Source organism: Hemiscyllium ocellatum (assembly GCF_020745735.1).
Source record: "Hemiscyllium ocellatum isolate sHemOce1 chromosome 27 unlocalized genomic scaffold, sHemOce1.pat.X.cur. SUPER_27_unloc_1, whole genome shotgun sequence".
NCBI classification, from domain to species: Eukaryota; Metazoa; Chordata; class Chondrichthyes; order Orectolobiformes; family Hemiscylliidae; genus Hemiscyllium; species Hemiscyllium ocellatum.
Genome location: NW_026867476.1, coordinates 5,362,774 through 5,384,253, shown reverse-complemented (window position 1 = coordinate 5,384,253; position 21,480 = coordinate 5,362,774). Strand labels below are relative to the sequence as shown.

General features: G+C 45.3%; 1 protein-coding gene across 1 annotated transcript in view; it reads right to left on the bottom strand.

The window, feature by feature from the left end:
- Nucleotides 1–21,057, bottom strand: part of LOC132807108 (gastrula zinc finger protein XlCGF26.1-like) — a 46,938-nt gene extending 25,881 nt beyond the window's left edge. Inside the window, exons 1-3 of the mRNA XM_060821407.1 lie at nt 20,835–21,057; nt 13,064–14,096; nt 6,031–6,039 (exon numbers count right to left, since the gene is read on the bottom strand). Coding sequence (XP_060677390.1) covers nt 6,031–6,039; nt 13,064–13,831 — 777 coding nt within the window. The 5' untranslated portion in view covers nt 13,832–14,096; nt 20,835–21,057. The remainder of the gene's footprint in view (nt 1–6,030; nt 6,040–13,063; nt 14,097–20,834) is intronic.
- Nucleotides 21,058–21,480: the final 423 nt, after the last annotated feature.

The window sequence follows — 21,480 nt, the reverse complement described above, 5'->3', positions numbered from 1 at the left end:
GACGTGATGGGCCGAATAGCCTGCTTCCACACTGCAGTGCTTCTATGATTTACTGCAGTTGTGGTTGACCCAGATCACAGCACCTAGAATCTCACACCTTCTGCCAATCCAAAGACAAGTCCAACCCTGCTCTCTCGTATGTGTTATCTAAATGCTTAATCATTTCTAGTGAATACAGCCCACACCCCTGCTGCTGCCAGTAACCTTTACAATGCTGATTAAACAATGCCATTCCTGCAGTACTGAAAACCATAAGGTTTCTAACTGATTCACTGCTCCTTCTGATAACAGCACTGGAAATACAATGTTGGAGGCTGACTGAAGTGAGCAGTTTAAAACAAAAAATCCACCTAGCCCTTCACTGGGCTCCCCACTCAGCACACTGTCCTTCCTGCTGGTAAACCTTAAATTACTTCATCCCCACAGTGCAATGAATTTCCACTTTCCACCAAAATCCTGGATGCACTCTCTTACTCAGTTGCTGTCTCACAAACGAAAGATTTCATTGCAACTTCTGCCTCCAGTAAGGGCAAAACATCTTTGAAAGCTGTTCTGAAAGCCCAGTCTTCACAACAACACCTCTGCTTCTACCAATGACTGATTAGAGTCATACAGCATGGAAACAATCCCTTCTGTCCAACTCGTCTGTGCTGACCAGATATCCTAAATTAAACTAGTCCCATTTGCCAGCATTTGGCCTGTACCCCTCTAAACTCTTCCTATTCATATACCCATCCAGATGCCTTTTAAATGTTGTAATTGTACCAGCCTCCACTACTTCCTCTGACAGCTCGTTCCATACACACACCATTGCCTGCCTGATAAAATTGCCCCTCGGGTCCCTTTTAAATCGTCCCCCTCTCACCTCAAACTTCTGCCCTCTACCTTTGGACTCCCATATCCTTGGGAAAAGATCTTGGATATTCACCCCATCCATGCCCCTTATAAACTTCTATGAGGTCAACCCTTAGGCTCCAACACTCCACGTAAAAACAGCCCCAGCCTATTCAGCCTCTCTCTGTAGTTCAAGCCCTCCAACTCTGGCAAGAACCTTGTAAATTTTTTCCAAACCATTTCACAAATCTTTCCGACAGCGGGGAGATCAAAACTGAGCGCAGCATTCCAAATGTAGCCTAACCAATGTCCTATATAGCCACAACATGACCTCCCAACTCCTGTACTCAATGTTCTGTTCAGTAAAGAAAAACATTCCAAACACCTTCTTCATGATCTGAACTACTTGCAATTCAGTTCAGGGAACTATGAAACTGCACTTCAAGGTTCAGCAATGCTCCCCAGGACCTTACCATTAAGTGTATAAGTCCTGCCCTGATTTGCCTTACCAAAGTGCAACAACTCACATTTATCTAAATTCAACTCCATCTGATCATTTCTAATTTACATTGAATTCTCTTTCCTCTCTTATTCATAAAAGCTGAAAATCTCCATCCTACACTATCTCCCTTCATTCTCACTTTGTTGAACCTAATCCCTGCTGTACCTCATCTTGAATGGTCTAGTTCATGCTGATTAACAAGCCCACACTCGGGGGGATCTAACTGAAACATACTTAATACTGAATGGCCTGGATAGAGTGGACATTGGAAAGATGTTTCCATTGGTAGGAGAGATTATGACCCATGGGCACAAGCCTCAGGGTAAAAAGAAAGACCTTTTAGAACAGAGATAAGGAGAAACTTCTTCAGCCAGAGAGTGGTGAATCAATGAAATTCACTGTGACTGAAGGTTGTGGAGGCCAGGTCACTGAGGATATTTAAGATGGAGATAGATAGGTTTGAGTGTCAAGGGGATCAATGGTTATGGGGAGAAAGCAGGAGAATGGAGTTGAGAAAGTCAGTCATGATTGAATGGTGGAACAGACTTGATGGACTGAATGGCCTAATTTCTGCTCCTGATGGTCTCTTGCTGTCCTGGACACAGAACGAGAGAACTGGGAGCAGGAGTCAGCCATTTGGTCTTTTGAGCCTGCATCAGGATTGAACAGATCATAATTGGAAATGAATATACCTACATCTAGGTAGATAGGCAGGGACTTTTTTCACTGGAGCATAGGAGGTTGAGAGGTGACCTATAGAGGTTTAGAAAATCATGAGGGGGACAGATGAGATGAACTGTGGGTGTGCTTTCCTGAGGGTGGGGGTTTCAAGATTAGGGGGCAAAATTTTTTTAAGGTGAGTGGAGAAAGATTTTTAAAAAGCATGAGGAACACCTTTTTTTTTGAAACAGAGTGATTGTGTGTGGAATAAATGTCCAGAGGAAGCAATGGATGCAGGAAGAGTTACAATATTTAGAAGACATTTCGATAAGTACATGAGTTGGAAAGGTTTGGAGGGATATCGGCCAAACACTGGCAGGTGAGATACATAGTCAGCGTGGACTAGTTGGACTGAAAGATCTGTTTCTGTGCTGTCTGACTCTGTAACTGTTCTATATTGATTTTAAAACCATTTTTTTGCCTTCTCCCATAACCATCCACTTCTTTGTTGTTCAAAACTCAGATGAACTCAGCCTTTGCATATATTCAGTGACCCCCTAACTACAGGAAGACCCCTCCATTCTGAACTGAATTCCTCTTGTTAATATACCATTTGCCTTTCCGATTGCTTGGTGCATCTGTCTGACAACTGGCATTGACTGGTGTAGAAGGAAGCTGAGACCCCCTTGTACATCCACACATCATTCCTGGTGAAGGACTCATGCCTGAAACGTTGACTTTCCTGCTCCTCGGATGCTGCCTTACCTGCAGTGCTCTACCAGTGCCACACTTTCCGATTCTGATCTCCAGTCCTCATTTTTTTCCACATCCCAATATATCACCATTTAAACAGATTTAACACCATTTACACCTGCTTTCTGTTTTTACCTCCTACGGCAAAGGCTATAAGTTCACATTGTGGTACTACATTTGCCTTGTGTTTACAAACTGAGACACAGACCTGGACCAATGTTTCCAGAATCTGTCCCCTGTTTGAATTCATTCCCTTCTCTTTCAGTTGCTGCAAATCCACAATTGTATCCCAGAATGAAAAAGAAATGGAAAAGTGGGTGAGAGAAGAGAGTGCCGTACTCACAGATGATGGATAGAGGAAGGCAGTTGCAGTCTGGGCTGAAGCTCAATCTTCATTCAGAGGGAGAGGAGCACCAGCAGCCTCAGAAGCTCATGGTCCAACTTCTGTATTTAGACAATGGGAGGTGGCACTGATTGACAGGAGGACCAGTCTCCTTCCGGTCCTCCAGGGATCCCCATCAAGAGAAATTTGCGTGGCTTATCTGTGGACAGCAAGGAACGTATGCAGTGCTTTGCTGACACCAGCGCGCATGCACAGTATACTCTCTGGAAATACTTGATGTTATTGAAATGTCCAAATGACAATAGGAGAAATAAAGGCTGGAGCCACAATTTGTTTTAACCCTGGGGCTCAACATTTTATTCCTTTTACATTTTGTCTTGCTGCTCAACGTTTGTACATCTTTTCCCTGGGGTAGGGGAGTTGTGGGAGAGGGGAAAACTATTTTGCCTACAGAAACCATGTTTGTCCCTAGCTAAAGAAGGGCCTACCCACAATGCCATTCGTGCCTGAATTGAGCTACACTCGAACTGACAGTAAATGAGCCATTACTTCATCGGAAGAACATGTTATCTAAATTACCCCCTAATGGGATTCCTGAACTCACAATAACACTGCCCCCCCAGAAGCCCCAAAGGCTCTCGCTGCCTTCCCAGGAATCCATCGATACAATAATCCTGCAGACTAGATAATACCAAGATTTTCAGTGTGGATGACAGCAGCCCTATAGGAGTATTGTGAACAGGATATTCCCAAATACTTTGTTAATGCCTTTACATTAACTAACCTCCTTTATCTGATTATTTAGCTGATTGATACTGTTTAAGCATTTCAATATCACTAAACTATCAAGTGTAATTAAAACTGGATTGTCTTACAATCAATTGTCAATCTCTTGTAACCCATTATAAACTGCATATGCCTGTACCTGGGTGGGGAGGTTATGACGCATTAGTTCAGAGCAGTCATTCTATACTGTGTGGTCATTGACTGCTTCCCACTATACAGTGAAATAACCAAACAGCAATTTCATAAGCTTTATTTATAATTGGACAATTCTCCGAAAGGAGTCCCAAACTAGAGGGATATAAAAAAAAAAGCACATGAGCGTTTCATCAGGAACGAAGTGCTTATGCCCGAAACATCAATTCTTATGCTGCCTGACCTGCTGTGTTTTTCCAGCATTACATTCTCGACTCTGATCTACAGCATCTGCAGTCCTCACTTTCTCCTAGAGGGGTATAGGTTTAGGGGGAGGGGAAAGATTTAAAAGGAGCCTGGGGAGTAACTTTTTCATGCAGACAGTGGTGCATGTATCGAACAAGCTGCCAAAGGGAGTGGTGGAGGCGGGTACAATTACAAAATTTAACGGCACCAGGATGGGTATATGAATCAGAAGGTCTCAGGGGGATATTGGCCAAGTGCTGGCAAATGGGTCACTAGATTAATTTAGGATATCTGGTTGGTGTTGTCAGAAGGGTTTGTTTCCATGCTCTTCTACTCTATGACTCAATTTCTACACAGTTGGAACCAATTTCACAAGGGTATGAATAGGCCATTCACTCCTTACACCCTGGGCGGCACGGTGGCACAGTGGTTAGCACTGCTGCCTCACAGCGCCTGTAGACCCGGGTTCAATTCCCGACTCAGGCGACTGACTGTGTGGAGTTTGCACGTTCTCCCCGTGTCTGCGTGGGTTTCCTCCGGGTGCTCCGGTTTCCTCCCACAGTCCAAAGATGTGCGGGTCAGGTGAATTGGCCATGCTAAATTGCCCGTAGTGTTAGGTAAGAGGTAAATGTAGGGGTATGGGTGGGTTTCGCTTCGGCGGGTCGGTGTGGACTTGTTGGGCCGAAGGGCCTGTTTCCACACTGTAAGTCTAATCTAATCTAATCCTGTTCTGAGCTGTGGCCTAACTGCACATATTTCAAAATCGAAGAGTATGGTGCTGGAAAAGTCACAGCTGGTCAGGCAGCATCTGAGGAGCAGGAGAAATGATGTTGCGTATTTCAGTGCAAGTTTCAGAAAGCTGTCTGCAGCTTTTTCTTTTGAAATTGAACATGCTTTCAGACTTTAACAATATTTCTGAATATATCATTTTAGATATTCTCAATTTTAAAGATCAGTCATTTCTTGCACACCTCAGTTGTCCAGGTAGAGTCATCACCATCCATTTTCTCTATCTCCTTAGAAGGGCTTGATACAGCGATTAAAGAGGATTCAAGGCACGAGAAAGGACGGGGGTGGAGCAGTGAAGGAGAGAGAGAGAATGGACAGGGAGGCAGATGGTTGGGGAGAGAGAGGAAATGGACAAGGGGACAGACAGTGGGGCGTAGAGAAAGACTGGGGAAACAGAGGGTTGGAGGGAGAGAATGAAGGGGAGAGAGAATGGGGAGGTGCAGAGTGTGAGGCGAGAGAGAATGGACAGAGGGACAGTGGGTGGGGGTAGAGACAAATCCCACCATGCCCAGGACCAGTGGAGATGTCCCATGAATTGGAACCCACTGCTCCCACAGCAGACTTTGGGCAATCATTTCTCAATATACATATGGCTAAGGCAGTGGAATCATTTAATCTTTACAGAACATTCGGCCCATCAAATTCACAAACAGCATCCCACCCACTTACCCTACAGCTTTGCAGTTCCCCATGGCTAACCCACCCAAACCTGTTCATCCCTGAACACTTTAGCATGGCTGATCCACCCTAACTTGCAGATCTTTAGACTGTGGGAGGAAACCTGGAATTAACCCACACAGACACAAGGGTGAGAATATGCCAAAGTCGATACGGGCAGTTGCCTGGGTCTCTGGCACTTGAGGCAGCAGTGCTAACCACTGAGCCACCATGCTTTGAGGTTCTTCTAACTTCTCCTGCGTCCTCAGCAGAGGCTCTCTCCTCCTGACATTGTTGGACCACACTCACTGCAACCTCCCTTTCCCACTTCTCCAGCCTGAACACATCAATTCTCGAATCCTGGAGCCAGACAGACACCAATACCATCTGGCCTCCTGCTGCCAACTGCAGAGAATGGTGACAATCCCTGTCACTATCCTGTTCCTTCCCACCACCTCCCCAAAGTTGTTCTTACTCCCACCACCCAGCCAATTAGTTCCTCCCCCCTGCAGCCCTCTCTCAGGTACCCTTTACCTGCCTGACCTGGACTCTCACCCTCCTGACCCTGTCCACTCACCCAGTCAGAAGGCTCTGTCTGGAGGGGAATGACCATCTCCCAGAATAAAGTCTCCGGTTAACTTTCCCCCTTTCCCCCCAACGTGTCTGCAGCCCGGCTTCCAGCTGTATTTCTTTGAGCCAAGGTCCTGCAGCATGAATTTGCCCTGGATCACAGCATCCAGAGCCTCCCAACTTCTGCAAATGGAAAGACAAGTCCCATCCTACACTCTCCAATGTGTGTTGTGTAACTGCTTCATCGTTTCTAGTGGCTGAACAGAGGCTGATAGCCATGAGAATGACCTCAACTGGGACCGTGGGTTCATGTCACACTGCAGGTAACACCACAACATTATACATGCTGTCTCACACACACGTGCAGATCCTCTCCCATACATATTCTCTCTCAAACACAAATGCGTACATCCCCCACATTCACATGCTTATATTCCATCACACACGTTACCAAGCATGCACACTCACAAACACACACTCTCTGTCACATATCCATAAGGATGCATTTGCATTTGTAGATTCATTGAACTTTGCTCAAAATGTACACAATTTTCAGGCAGAAAATCCATGTAATAGTTTATAAATTCCTACTTTGGAAACGGAGCCAGTCTGATTCAAGATTGGGATACAGATGACTCAAACCACTTACCTTTCATGCATTGTCTGAGCTGAGATGTCACCTCTTTTTATAAAACCTTAAGTTGTCTCCATACTGTGACTGAAAAGAAATTCTGGGATTTAGACATTAATGAACCAAAATCTGCAACCCATTTTAAAAGATGAAAGACTCAGGGGCGGCAGGGTGGATCAGTGGTTAGCACTAATGCCTCACAGCACCAGGGTCCCAGGCCCGATTCCAGCCTCGGGCGACTGCCTGTGTGGAGTTTTCACATTCGCCTCATGTTTGTGTGGGTTTCCTCGAGGTGCTCCGGTTTTGTCCCACAGGCCAAAGATGAGCAGGTCAGGTGAATTGGCCATGCTAAATTGTCCATAGTGTTAGGTACATTAGTCAGAGGGAAATGGGTTTGGATGGGTTATTCTCCGGAGGGTCGATGTGGACTGTTTGGGCGGAAGGACCTGTTTCAACACTGTAGGGAATCTAATCTAATCTAATCTAGGATTGTTTAATATATAATTTCAGTTGCTTGACAGAGATCTTTTGCTATGTATTCTGTGTTGTGATCGTGCTCCATAGCTTACCCAATGAATGAGCAGCGCTCCGAAAGCTTGTGTTTCCATATAAATCTGTTGGACTATAACCCGGTGTTGTGTGATTTTTAACTTTGTTTCTCGCGAACACAGCCCACACCTCCCGTTCCTGCCAGTAAACTTTACAATGCTGAGGAAACGATGAACCTGCAGACCTGAAAAATTTACAATCTGTAATGATATTAACTACTCATTCACTGCTCTGTCTCACACACAACATTGGAAACTTAATGCTGGAAACTTAGAGTTTTAAAACAAAAACCTGATGGATCTCTCAGCTTTCAGTGAGAGTCAGAGCCCAGCCGTAAATTCAGGTTCCCTTTATTGTGACCCAATTTTGTTACAGCTTCAGATCTCCCCAGCAAAAAGGTTTACGAAAACTAACTTTACCTTTTAAGCAGCTCAACCTAAAAATGCACACATACCCCGTCCACCACTTTCTTTACTATTGGTCAGCACTGAGTTGTCCCTGTGTATCTGGATCCTTGGTACAGCCTTAGCCCGTATGAAGTATTGGAACATAGAACATAGAAAAATACAGCGCAGTACAGGCCCTTCGGCCCTCGATGTTGCGCCGACCAAATCCTACCTAACCTACACTAGCCCAATAACCTCTTTATGCTTATCCAATGCCCGCTTAAATGACCATAAAGAGGGAGAGTCCACTACTGCTACTGGCAGGGCATTCCATGAACTCACAACCCGCTGAGTAAAGAATCTACCCCTAACATCTGTCCTATACCTCCCACCCCTTAATTTAAAGCTGTGTCCCCTAGTAACAGCTGACTCCATTAGTGGAAAAAGGTTCTCACTGTCAACCCTATCTAAACCCCTAATCATCTTGTAACCCACACATTGTCTCACCCAGAAATTTCAGCCTCTACTCTGTATCCAAGTAAGTTTCTTGCTGCTTAGTTGCCAGAGGGCAGTCAAGAATCATCTGCCAAGGTGGGATTCGAACCCAGAAGTCCCCGGAACTGGGTGGATTGTCCAATCGATAGCGGCACTCAGCCGTCACTCCTTCAATCCCCCTGCGATGGCATGTGAACTCGCTGGCGTCTCTGCAATTGGGAGGAGCAGGTTTTACCTCGTTGTGAACTCACTGGTGGATCAGCAGGCTAGAAGAATTGGGGTTAAAATCCCGAATCCCTGCCCACAATCGGAGCAGGTAAATGGCCTCTCCTCATGTGCATCTACTGATGCTTCTGCAAAATAGTATAGGGGCTGCTTAATTGTGGATCGCCTGAAAAATCTGGGAGGCGGCATAAAGAGAAAAGGGAAAGAAAAGAGACTGGAGAATAAAAACAGACAAAAATAACCTGATTCCACCTGCCTACTCTTAGCCCATGTCCATCCAAACCCTTCCTATTCATGTCATTATTAAATGTTTATTATTTAAATTATTCATGTATTTTAAATGTTGTCATAGAGATGTACAGCATGGAAATAGACCCTTCGGTCCAACTCATCCATGCTGACCAGATATCCCAACACAATCTAGTCCCACCTGCCAGCACACGGCCCATATCCCTCCAAACCCTTCCTATTCATATACCCATCCAAATGCCTCTCAAATGTTGCATTTGTACCAGCCTCCACCACATCCTCTGGCAGCTCATTCCATACACGTACCACCCTCTGCATGAAAAAGTTGCCCCTTTGGTCTCTTTTATATCTTTCCCTTCTCACCCTAAACCTATGCCCTCTAGTTCTGGACTCCCCGACCCCAGGGAAAAGATTTTGCCTATTTACCCAATCCATGCCCCTCATAATTTTGTAAACCTCTACAAGGTCATCCCTCAGCCTCCAACGCTCCAGGGAAAATAGTCCCAGCCTGTTCAGCCTCTCCCTATAGCTCAAATTCTCCAACCCTGGCAACATCCTTGTAAATCTTTTCTGAACTCTTTCAAGTTTCACAACATCTTTCCGATAGGAAGGAGACCAGAGCTGCATGCAATTTTCCAACAGTGGCCTAACCAATGTCCTGTACAGCCGCAACATGACCTTCCAACTCCCGTACTCAATACTCTGACCAATAAAGGAAAGCATACCAAACGCCTTCTTCACTATCCTATCTACCTGCGACTCCACTTTCAAGGAGCAATGAACATGCACTCCAAGGTCTCTTATGCAAACCATACTGTAAAAAAGAAAAAAAAATGCCCTTCATGTCATTTTAAATTCTCTTCCCTCTCACTTTAAAAATAAAACCTTAGTCTTAGAATCACTTGTCCTAGGGAAAAGACAGTATTAACCCTATCCATACCTCATTATTTTATAGTCTCTAATGTCTCAATCTCCTGCAGTCCAGTAAAATAAATCCTGGCCTATCCGAACTCTCCTTAGAACTCAAACCCTCCATAACCAGCAACATCCTGGTAAATCTCTTTGGAACCCTCTCCAGCTTTATAATATTCTTTGTATTATATTGGTGGGCAGAACTAAACAGTCCTACAGAAGAGGCCTCACCAATGTCCCATAACATCCCAACTCCTACACTCAAAAGGACTGAGCAATGAAGACTTAATGTCTTTTTTAAATGATCCTGTCTATATGTGATGCAAACTTCAAACAATTATGTCACTGAACCCAAAAGGCAGAGAGTGGGAGTGGGAGTGGAACAGAAGAAGAAAGAGAGACGGAGAGTGATCAAGAAAAGGGGGCAAAAGGTCAGAAAAACAGACAGAAGTTAAGGAAAGACATGGAGAGACTGAGGAAGGGACACCATTCCAGTGGGTCCGAGCATTGTCTATGGTTTCACACACTCCCTTTCACCCATGAGGGACAGACCCTGCTCCTGGAGTCTGCTTCAGTCCAGATGGTTCAGGGAGGGTGTGGGGGTGATAGAGGGTGGCTAATCGATCAAAACTCGCAGAGATTCCAAGAGTATCTACACTCATTCATTCACACACACAGAGAAACCCTCCTGCTCCATCCACATAGCAAAGGGAACTATGGCTGACAGGACCTACTTTAAATACCTTCAGGTCTATCACTTAAAGACCCCTCTGTATCCAAATCTCAGCTCATCCAGTCAGTTCCTTTTACCTTGGGCATACCTCCCCCAGGGATGCAGCATTGCAAGAGTCATCTTTGTGAGCTGAGAGGAGGCAGGGAGCAGGTGTGAGAGAAAGCAGCAACTCAATAGTTTAGTCCAAACTATCTGTCTGTCAGTCTCTCTCCTCCCTCCCCCACCTCCGCACCTCACACACAGATTCCAGACTTAAAATCCACCCAGAGTCAAAACTGCATTTTCAAAACAGCAGCAGCCACAACACACGTGCATTTAGACAACAGAATGCAGTCTTCTGCGCCAATGGACACACATTTATTTCACAAGAAAATACAAGGATTTTTCACAAAAATGAACACAACATTGTGTATTTCTCTGTGACATCTTTGTAAAAGTCAATAATTCTGTATCTCACTTTGTCTGTATTACACTTGCGAATCTGTGTTAATGTCTGTTTTTCTGTGTTGGTGTGACCATCTCTGCAAGCAGTGGGACGCAGTTTATCTTGGAGGGAAGTTTGAGTGTTTCTGTCTGTGTATGAATGACAAACTCTGTCTGCAATGGCACACACTGTCCCAGAAGTGTTTTTTGAAAGTCTCATTACAGCTATCCGTGAATCTGATTTTGTGCCTGTGTCCCCCCGTGTGTTTGTATGTGCCCAGCTCTGCCTGCAATGAGACAAACTTTGACAGATCGAATTAAAATGTGATGAATCAAAGTTAGGGTTTCTCTCTCTCTGACAAGTATCACATGGGTAGGCATTGTTATCACAAGCGCCATATTTCTCTGATCCTCTGCATCTGTTTCCCCGGCCTACTGGGGAAACTGGGTGGACCCATCAGAATTTTGTTGAGAATAGCAGCAGCAGCACACAGCTGCCTGCAGTCAAGTGTGAACTTGCTGGTGTCTCAGAGGGTGAGATGACTGAGTAAGTCCTTTCCCACAAAAGCAGCAGGTAACAGCTTCTCACCAGTTTGTTTGCGTTGGGGTTTCAGAAGATGTTTTGAATGGACAAATCGTTTCCCACACCCAGAGCAGGGGAATGGCCTCTCCCCAGTGTGAATGTACTCATATCAGCATTTCATGTCTGCGTTTAAAGCTTTTCTCACTGTGTGAGCATTTGAAAGCTCTCTCATCAGTGTGAACCAGTTGGTGTGCCTAGAGGTTGATGACAGAGGTTGCCTTGTCTCACAGAGCAGGGGAATGGCCCCTCTCCAGTGTGATCCCACTGGTGCATCAGCAGGTAGGATGAGTCACTGAATCCCTTCCCACAAACAGAACAGATGAATGGCCTCTCCCCCTGTGAGTGCATTCATGTTTCTCACGGTCAGGTAATTAAATCTCTTCCCACAAAGAGCATATGGGTGGTTTCTCCCCAGTGTGACTGCATCAATGAGTTTCCAGCATGGATGGGCATTTGTATCCCTTCCCACAGGCTGCACATTTACAGGTTTCTGTGGTGCAGGTGTCCTCATGTTTCTCCATATTGGACTCTTCACCCAGACACAGGACAGGGTCAATAAATTTATAGAATCCCTACAGTGTGGGAACAGGGCCTTTGGCCCAACAAGTTCACATCAAGAATAATCCACCCAGACCTATCCCCCTACCCCATTACTCAACATTTACCCCTGACTAATGCACCTAACCTACACATCTCTGAACACTATGAAAATTTGACATGGCCAATTCACCTAACCTGCACATCTTTGAACTGAGGGGGGAAACCGGAGCACCTGGACGGAAACAACATAGACCCAGGGAGAATATGCAAACTCCATACAGACAGTCGCCAAAGGCTGGAATTCAACCCAAGTGCATGGTGCTCTGAGGCAGCGTCAGTTGAGTGTGGGTGCTGGAAAAGTCCAGCAGGTCAGGCAGCATATGAGGCACAGGAGAATCAACATTTTGGGCATAAACCCTTCATCAGGAATATCAGACTCATGCTTGAAACATTGATTCTCCTGCGCCTCTGATGCTGCCTGACCTAATGTGCTTTTCCAGCACCACACTTGCGACCCCATGCCGGTCCAAGACTGGCTGCTCCATATTGTTTCTAATGAACACAGCCCACACTTGCCACGGCTGCCAGTAAACTTTACAATGCCAATGAAATGATGCAGAATCCGTACTCCTGAAAAATTTACAATTTCTAATGATACTAGATACTCATTCACTACTCCTTCTGACACATGACATTGGAAACTTAGCACTGGAAGCTGAAAGAAATCAACAGTTTTAAAACAGAAACCTTTTGGATTTCACAGCTTTCAATGAAAGTCAAGAGTGTGGTACTGGAAAAGCATCTGAGGAACAGGAGAATAGATGTTTCGGGCAAAAGCCCATCACCAGGAGTAGAGCTGGGATGACTGAGTGAAACATTTCTTGCAAAGTCAGTTTCCTTCTCTAAAAAGGATGTGGTTTCATCAGTAGATTCAGAACTCCACATTTCTGAGCAAATTCTAATTCCATCATCTGCTGCTGTGGGATTATAACCCTGGAACCAGGTTGATAGTCCGGTCGCTAATGGCACTCTGCTGCCGCTCCTTCAATCCCCCTTCGATGGCACGTGAACTCGCTGGTGCCTCCGCAGGTGGGAGGACTGGGTAAAGCCCTTCCTGCACTGAGAGCAGGTGAATGGTTTCTCCCCGGTGTGAACCCGTTGGTGGGTCAACAATGTAGATGAACAAGTGAACCCCTTCCCACACTCGGAGCAAGTGAAAGGCCTCTCCCCGGTGTGGACCCGCTTGTGGCTCAGCAGTGTAGATGAACAAGTGAACCCCTTCCCACACTCAGAGCAAGTGAAGGGCCTCTCCCCGGTGTGGACATGCTGGTGCCTCAGCAGGGTGAACGAATTCATGAACCCCTTCCCGCACTCAGAGCAGGTGAATGGCCTCTCCCCAGTGTGGATCTGCCTGTGGATCAGCAGTGTAGATGACTGAGCGAACCCCTTCCCACACTCAGGGCAGGTGAACGGCCTCTCGCCCGTGTGGACCCTCTTGTGGACCAGCAATGTGGATGAATGAGTGAACCGCCTCCCACACACACAGCACATGAATGGCTTCTCTCCCGTGTGGATCCGCTGGTGGGACCGCAGGCTGGAAGGACTGATGAATCCCTTCCCGCACTCTGAGCAGGTGAATGGCCTCTGCCCGGTGTGGACCCACTGGTGGGTCTGCAGGGTGCACAGTCGAATGAAGCCTTTCCCGCACTCTGAACAGGTGAATGGCCTCTGCCCTGTGTGAATGCGCCTGTGAGTTTCCAGCATCGACGGATAAAGGAATCCTTTCCCACAGTCCCCACATTTCCACGGCTTCCCCATGAGGTGAGCTTTCATAGTGTTGCTCTGGGTTTGAAATTACAAAAATAACGGGTACACAGTCTGTCCTCACGTGAGGGGTGAGATCTTGATCGTCCAAGCTAAGTAAACAGTTTGAAGCACTTTTCACAGTCGGCACACCAAAGCTCTTTCACTTGGGCGGCTCAGTATTCTTCCTGCCACCCGTGTTCAAAATCTCTCAAGCAGACAAAAGCAATGAATCAAGTGGCTCCTTCAGAAGTTGATGTCTCATTTGCTTTCAGATTTCTTTCCCCATATCTTCCTGTAAAAATAAAAGAGATCACTGCCAGTACAGTTAAACAAACATAAGTGGCAATTCCTGTAGATTGCCAGATGCCTGCTGATCACATATTATCCAGGAAAAAGAAACCTGAAAACCCTCATGCAGCCAGCTAGCCTTAAATTAAGATTTCCTCATACACACTTAAGTGACAATGACCTGGAACAAGCTGCCTACAAAGGTATTGGAAATGGAGCTGAATCAAGGACATGATAATGAAATATCAAGGCTGCTTGAGAAAAGAAAGCCAGTAAAGTTGCTGAATGGCTTTCTGCTGTCCTATCAAATAAAAAAAAATCAGAAATCCAGGACGTAAGTCCATTACTATCTTAGAAGGTGAAGAGTAATTGCAAAGAAGCTTTTACAACAGACAATAATATCAGGAAATACACCATATGAAGCAACACATGTCTCCATTTTATATCAGTGGCGCCAATCCCTTAAAAGCTGCTGAGTTCCATGAAAAACTACCTTTTTAAATTGTGAACACGAGGAAAGAAGCAATCTTTTTCTAGGGTGCAAACTGTATACATGCCAAACTGAGGGACCACACAATAAAAATACCTTTGAGAGGGAGAGACCACATTGGCAGACTCTGCTCCCTCCCTGGATTCACTCCAGTTGCTACAAGTTGCCCCCTCCCTCCCAGGATGAGGAACAGAAAGGAGGAGATATTGCTTTGCTCCCAGACGTGGCCCAGAGGGAGGGAATTTCACTCAAACTCGCAGAACAACTTCCGCGTTGTGACGTCCACAATACTGGGCGGGGCGGACAATGGGTCCTCAGTGCGCCTGCGTTGCTCTGCAGCTGAGGCACGTGGGGAGAGGAGGACACTTTGTAAACTCCCTTCACACTCCTGCAAGTCAATGCAGTTTGAGTTCAAACAAGCACGGGGTTTAATTTTAGCTTCACACTCTCAGAAAACCACGTCCTCCATGTATCCAACACTTGACTCCCCCCTCCAGTCCATGGAAATAGCAATTTTTGAGGCTCCAGAGTTGGATTTGCTACGAAACCTGCTTTAGGGGATTTAGTAGAAACTGTTTATTTTATGAATCATTTCAATTCAACCCCATCCTTGCGATTCAAATACTAATTTAACACAGAGGGATTTTGCACCATGCATAGGAAAGGTTGGGAGGGATACAAGCCAGGAGCAGGCAGGAGGGACTGGTTTAATTTGGTTGGCCAGGCGGCCTGTTTCCATATTGTGAAACTATAACAGATTTATAGTTTCTTTGAAGTGGAGTCACAGGTAGACAGGATCGTGAGGATAGTTTGTATACTTGGCTTTATTGCTCAGAGCATTGAGTACGGTGGTTGAGGTCATGTTGTGGCCTTACCAATATCAGTGAATTGGGGAGTGAATCCAGGGAGGGAGCAGAGTCTGCCAATGTGCTCAGGTGGTCTCTGTCCCTCTCAAAGGTATTTTTATTGTGTGGTCCCTCAGTTTGGCATGTATACAGTTTGCACCCTAGATAAAGATTGCTTCTTTCCTCGTGTTCACAATTTAAAAAAAGGTAGTTTTTCATGGAACTCAGCAGCTTTTAAGGGATTGGTGCCACTGATATCATGTACAGCTACTTTTGGAATAGTGCATTTGATTCTGGTCTCCCTGCTATAGGATAGGAAGGATGCTGTGAAACTTGAAAGGGTGCAGAAAAGATTGATAAGGATGTTACCAGGTTTGGAGGATTTGTGATACAAGGAGAGGCTGAACAGGACGTGACTGCTTTCCCTGAAGTGTCAGAGGCTGAGGGGTGACCTTATCAATGTTTATACAATCATGAGGGACAGGGATAGGGTAAATGGGGAAGGTCTTTTCCCCAGGATGGGGAAAGTCCAGAACTAGAGGGCATAGGTTTCAAGAGAGGGGAAAGATTTTGAAGGGACCGAAAGGACAATCTTTTAACACAGAGGGTAGTGCGTGTATGAAAATGAGCTGTCAGAGGAAGTGGTGAAGGCTGATGCAATGACAGTTAAAAGTCATCTTGATGATGTGAATAGGTAGGGTTTGGAGGGTTGAGAGCCAAATGGAAATGGATTTATACAGGATATCTTGTCGGCATGGATGTGTTGGATCGAAAAGTCTATTTCCGTGCTATATATCTATTTGATTATAGATGCTTTATTTCTGTTGATGTAAATATTGTTATAAATCATACCTGGGTACTAATAGTTAGATGTAAGGGAGAGAAAATTCCTCAAGAGTCCACTATGAGTGTCCCAGGAGACTCTTGTTTCTAGTTTACTTCCGAATGAACAGTCATAAGAACTAGAACCTATCGATTTTTAATTTTGTTTCATTTTTCTTGTTTTATTCCCTGCTATGACAACACTGTCTGCATGATTGACAGGCTGGGAGATTGTGGATTGTGCCTTGATCGACTGAATGTTTTATTGTTCCAGAAGGTGGTGTAAAACGGGGTCAAAGCTTCAGCAGAAATCCAGCAGAGCTGAGAACAAGTGACACTAACTCTGTGGGAACAGGGAGATCAACAGAGGACAGAAATCAGGACCTGAAATGAGAGCTGACACCAGACTACCATGTTATCAGTACGTTGATTAACAGTGCAACCAACTTTACCAAGCTTCCCATTTGACTACTCCCTCAATATTCAGCATCCAGTCCTTGTCATCCTGAAGCCATGTCTTTGTAAGGCGTCTCCGATCATAATTATTCTCTTCAATGTGTGCAGTCAATTCATTCACTTTTGTTGCAATGCAGCATGCATTCAGTCATAAAAATTGAAATGAAAAGCTGTGATCTTTTGAATCCAGCATTGATTCCTGGTTTATTTATTTGCCTTCTGCCTTTTTATCATTCTCTGATGTTCATTTTCTACATCACTAAATTACTCATCTGCCTTGATTTGAGATTGGCCATGCTACATTGCCCAGTGTCCAGGGATGTGAAGTTTGATGGGTTGGCCAATGGGAAATACAGGGTTCTCCGTTTGTAGTAATTGAAGTAGGAGGTGGCCATTTGGCCATCAAGCCCGCTCTGCCAATCAATAAGATAGTGGCTGATCTATCCATTGTCTCAGCTCCTCCTACCTGTATTATCCAGGCTACCTTTAATTCACTACCAGGCAAATACCCATCCAACTGTCTTAAATATACTTAATGCGCTGCCTCTACTGCTTCCTTGGGCAGAGAATTCCATAGATTCATGACTCTCTGGGAATAGTGGTTCCTCCTCATCTGTTCTAAATCTACTCCCCATAATATCGAAGCCATGTCGCCTCATCCTAGCCTAACCCACAAGCAGAAACGACTTGGTAGGGTGGGAGATGCAGACTGGTGGCATGCTTTTCAGAGGGGTCAGTGTGGACGTGATAGGCCGAATGGCCTGCTTCCACAATGTAGGGATTCAATGATGCAGTTGTGTTTGCCCTGGATCACAGCACCCAGAACCTCCCACCTTCTGAAAAATCAATGGACAAGTGCCACCCTGCCCTCTTATATGTGTGTTATCTAACTGCTTCATCATTTCTAGTGAATACAGCCCGCACCTCCTGCTGCTGCCAGTAAACCTTACAATGTTGATGAAACAATGCAGTACTGAAAATCATAAGGCTTCTAACGATACCAGTTACAGATTCACTGCTCCTTCTGATGCACAACGTTGAAAATACATTGTTGAAGGCTGAAAGAAATGAGCAGTTTAAAACAAAAACCCACCTAACCCTTCAATGGGCTTCCCGCTCAGCACACTTAACTTATTGCCAGTAAAACTTAAAGCACTTCAACCCACAGTGAAATGAATTCCCACTTTCATTCAAAATACCAGATGAACACCCCATTCATTTGCAGTCTCACAAATGAAAGATTTCAGTAACTTCCTCAGCTCTCAGTAAGGGTAAAACATCTTTGAAAGCTGCTCTGAACATCAGCCTTCACGACAACATTTCTGCTTTCAATGAAAACGATTAAGAGTCATACAGCATGAAAACACACCCTTCATTCCAACTCATTTGTGCTGACCAGTTCTCTGAAATTAACCGGCTCCCATTTGTCAGCACTTGGCCCATATCCCCCCGAACCCCTTCCTATTCATGTATCCATCCAGATGCCTTTTAAATGCTGTAATTCTAACAGACTCCACCACTTCCTTTGGCAGCTTGTTCCACACTTGCCATACCCTCTGTGTGAAAACTTTGCTAATCAAGTTCCTTATAAATCTTTCCCCTCTCACCTCAACCTTAAGACCTCTAGTTTTGTATTCCCCTGTCCTGCGGAAAAGATCTTGGCTATTCACCACATCCATGGCCCTTATACATTTCTATAAAGTCACCCCTCAACCTCTGATGCTCCAGAGAAAACAGCCACAGCTCATTCAGCCTCTCCCCTGTAGCTCGAACCCTTGAACTCTGGCAATAACCTTGTAAATCTTTTCCAAACCCTTTCAAAGTTTCACAGCATCTTTCCTACACCAAGACAACCAGAACGGAATGCCAAACCACTGTCCTGTACATCCTCAACATGATCTCCCAACTCCCATAGCCACTGACCAATAAAAGCAAGCATACAAAACATTTTCTTCACTACCATATCTACCTGTGACTCTGCTTTCAAGGAACTATGAACCTGGACCATAAAGTCTCTTTGTTCGGCAACAATTCCCATTAACTATCCAAGACCTGCCCTGGATTGCGTCACCAAAATTCAATCTCTCACATTTATCTAAATTAAACTCCAACTGCCACTCCATGGCCCATCAGCCCATCCAATCAATTACAATTCATAGCCTTTTCCTCTTTCATTCCTTAAAAGCTGAAAATCACCATCCCACACACACTCCCTCCATTCTCACTTTGCTGAACCTAATCCCTGGTGTTCCTCATCCTGAAGGGTCTGGTACATGCTAACTAACAGGCCTGCATTCTGGGGGGGATCTAACTGAACCATGCAGAATACTGAATGGCCTTGGCAGAGTGGTTGTTGGGAATATAGACTAGAAGAAACTTCTTGTGCGAGAGAGTGATGAATCTGTGGAATTCACTGCCACAGAAGACTGTGGAGGCCAGGTCACTGACTATATTTAAGACTGAGATAGATCCAAGGGGATCGCAGGTTACTGGAAGAAAGCGGGAGAATGGGGTTTAGAAACTTATCAGCCATGATTGAATGGTGGAGCAGACCCAATGGGCTGATTGGCTTAATTTCTGTTCCTATGTCTTCTGGTCTCTTGCTGTCCTAGACAAAGTGAAAGAGAATTGGGAGCAGGACTAGGACACTTGGTCTTTTGAGCCTGGACCAGCATTGAACAGATCATAACTGAATATGAATATACCTACATCTCAGGGGATAGGCTAGGATTTTTTTCACTGGAGCATTGACGTTTGAGAGGTGAGTCAAGATTAGAGCAGTGCTGGAAAAGCACAGGTCAGGCAGCATCCGAGGAGCAGGAAAATCAACGTTTTGGTGAATGGCGGGTATTCTTTCCCTAGGGTGAAGGTTTCAAGATTAGGGAGCAAATTTTTTAAGGTGAGAGGAGAAAGATTTTAAAAGACGTGAGGGACACCTTTTTCCCCCACAGACTGTGGTTTGTGTGTGGAATGAGTGTCCAGAGGGAATGATGGATACAGGTACCGTTACAACATTTAAAAGACATTTGGATAAGTACATGAATAGGAAAGATTTAGAGGGATATGAGCCAAACACAGAGGTGATGAGTTTAGTTTGAGAACATAGGCAGCATGGACTCATTGGACTGAAGAGTCTGTTTCTGTGCTGTCTGACTGAGTGTTCTATACTGGTCTGAAAACTATTTCTTTCCCCTCCCCCATAACCATCCACTACTTTGTTGTTCAAAAAACAGATGAACTGAGCCTTGGACATATTCAACGACTGTCTAAATGCAGGAAGACATCCCCACTTCTGAACTTAATTCCTCTTGCTAATATCCCACTTGCCTTGCTTATTGCTTACTGCACCTATCTGACAACTGGTGTAGAAGAACATCCATTCCTGCCCAAAAAGTCGATTCTCCTACTCTTTGGATGCTGCCTGACCTTCTTTCGACTCTGATCACCAGTATCTGCAGTCCTCACTTTCTCCACATCCCAAATAACTGGATATCACCACTTAAACGATGCACCTAGAATTAGAATGTGGGTCAGTGGTGCTGGAATAGCACAGCAGTTCAGACAGCATCCAAAGTGCAGCGAAATCGACGTCTTGGGCAAAAGCCCTTTATCAAGAATAAAGGTTTTTACCCTTTTTACCTAGAATTAGAATCTAGGTTGTGTGGAAACAGGCCCTTTGGCCCAACAAGTCCGAAGAGTATTCCACCCAAACCCCCGAACACTGTGGGCAATTTACCATGGCCAATTCCACTCACCTGCACATTTTTGGATTGTGGGAGGAAACCGGAGAACCCCCGCAGACTCGGGGAGAATGGGTAAACTCCACACAATCATTGTACCGGCCTCCACCACTTCCCCCTGCCATCTATTCCATACACGCACCCACCCGGGTCCCTGGGTCAATGAATCGGCAGTGCTAACCACTGAGCCACCGTGCTGCCTCAGCTCTGCCTTTTGTTTCCACAGCAAAAGCTGTAACTTCACATTGTGGCAGTGCGTTTGCCAATTGAGACATAGTTCTCGACCAACTTTTCCAGAGTCTGTTACTTCCCTTTCCCTTCAAGTCAACAACAGAATCCCACGTGAAGAGAAATGGAAAAGGGGTGAGAAAATAAAGCACTGTACTCACAGATAGCAGACAGAGGAAGGAAGTTGCAGCCTGGGCTGAATCTCAATCTCTACGCAGAGGGGAGAACTTTCAGATGCTCGTGACCCAACTTCCGCATTCATACAAACGGGCCTCTCTGATTGGTAGAAGGACCAGGGCTCTTCCGGTCAGTGCAGCGCTGCCCATCGGTTCATGACAAGACGGTCTCTGCCGTTTTAGCGGACAGCGACGAGCATGCTCGGGTTCTTTTGCTGACACCGTCGCACATGCGCCAAGCTTGCTGACACCGAGAAGCATGCGCAGTATGCTCTGTGGAGACACCCGTGTTACAGATTTTAAGTGTCCAAATCCCAATGGGGCGAAAAAAAGACTGGAATCAGAATTTTTTTTCCCCCCCTGTGCCTCGACGTTTTTTCCTTTTGAATTTTGCTCAACTTTGTCTTTTCTCCAGGGTAGATGAAGTCCAAAACTGGAGGACAGTGTTTTCGGGTTCGGTTCGGTTGGGTTGGGGTGGGTAGGTTTAAAAGGAACCCCAAGGGATAACCTTTTCACGCTGGGGGAAGTGGAGGCTGGTACAATGACAACTTTTAAAAGTCATGATTTGGAGACGCAGGTGTTGAACTGGGGTGAACAAGGTTTTAAAAAAAATCACAACACCAGGTTATAG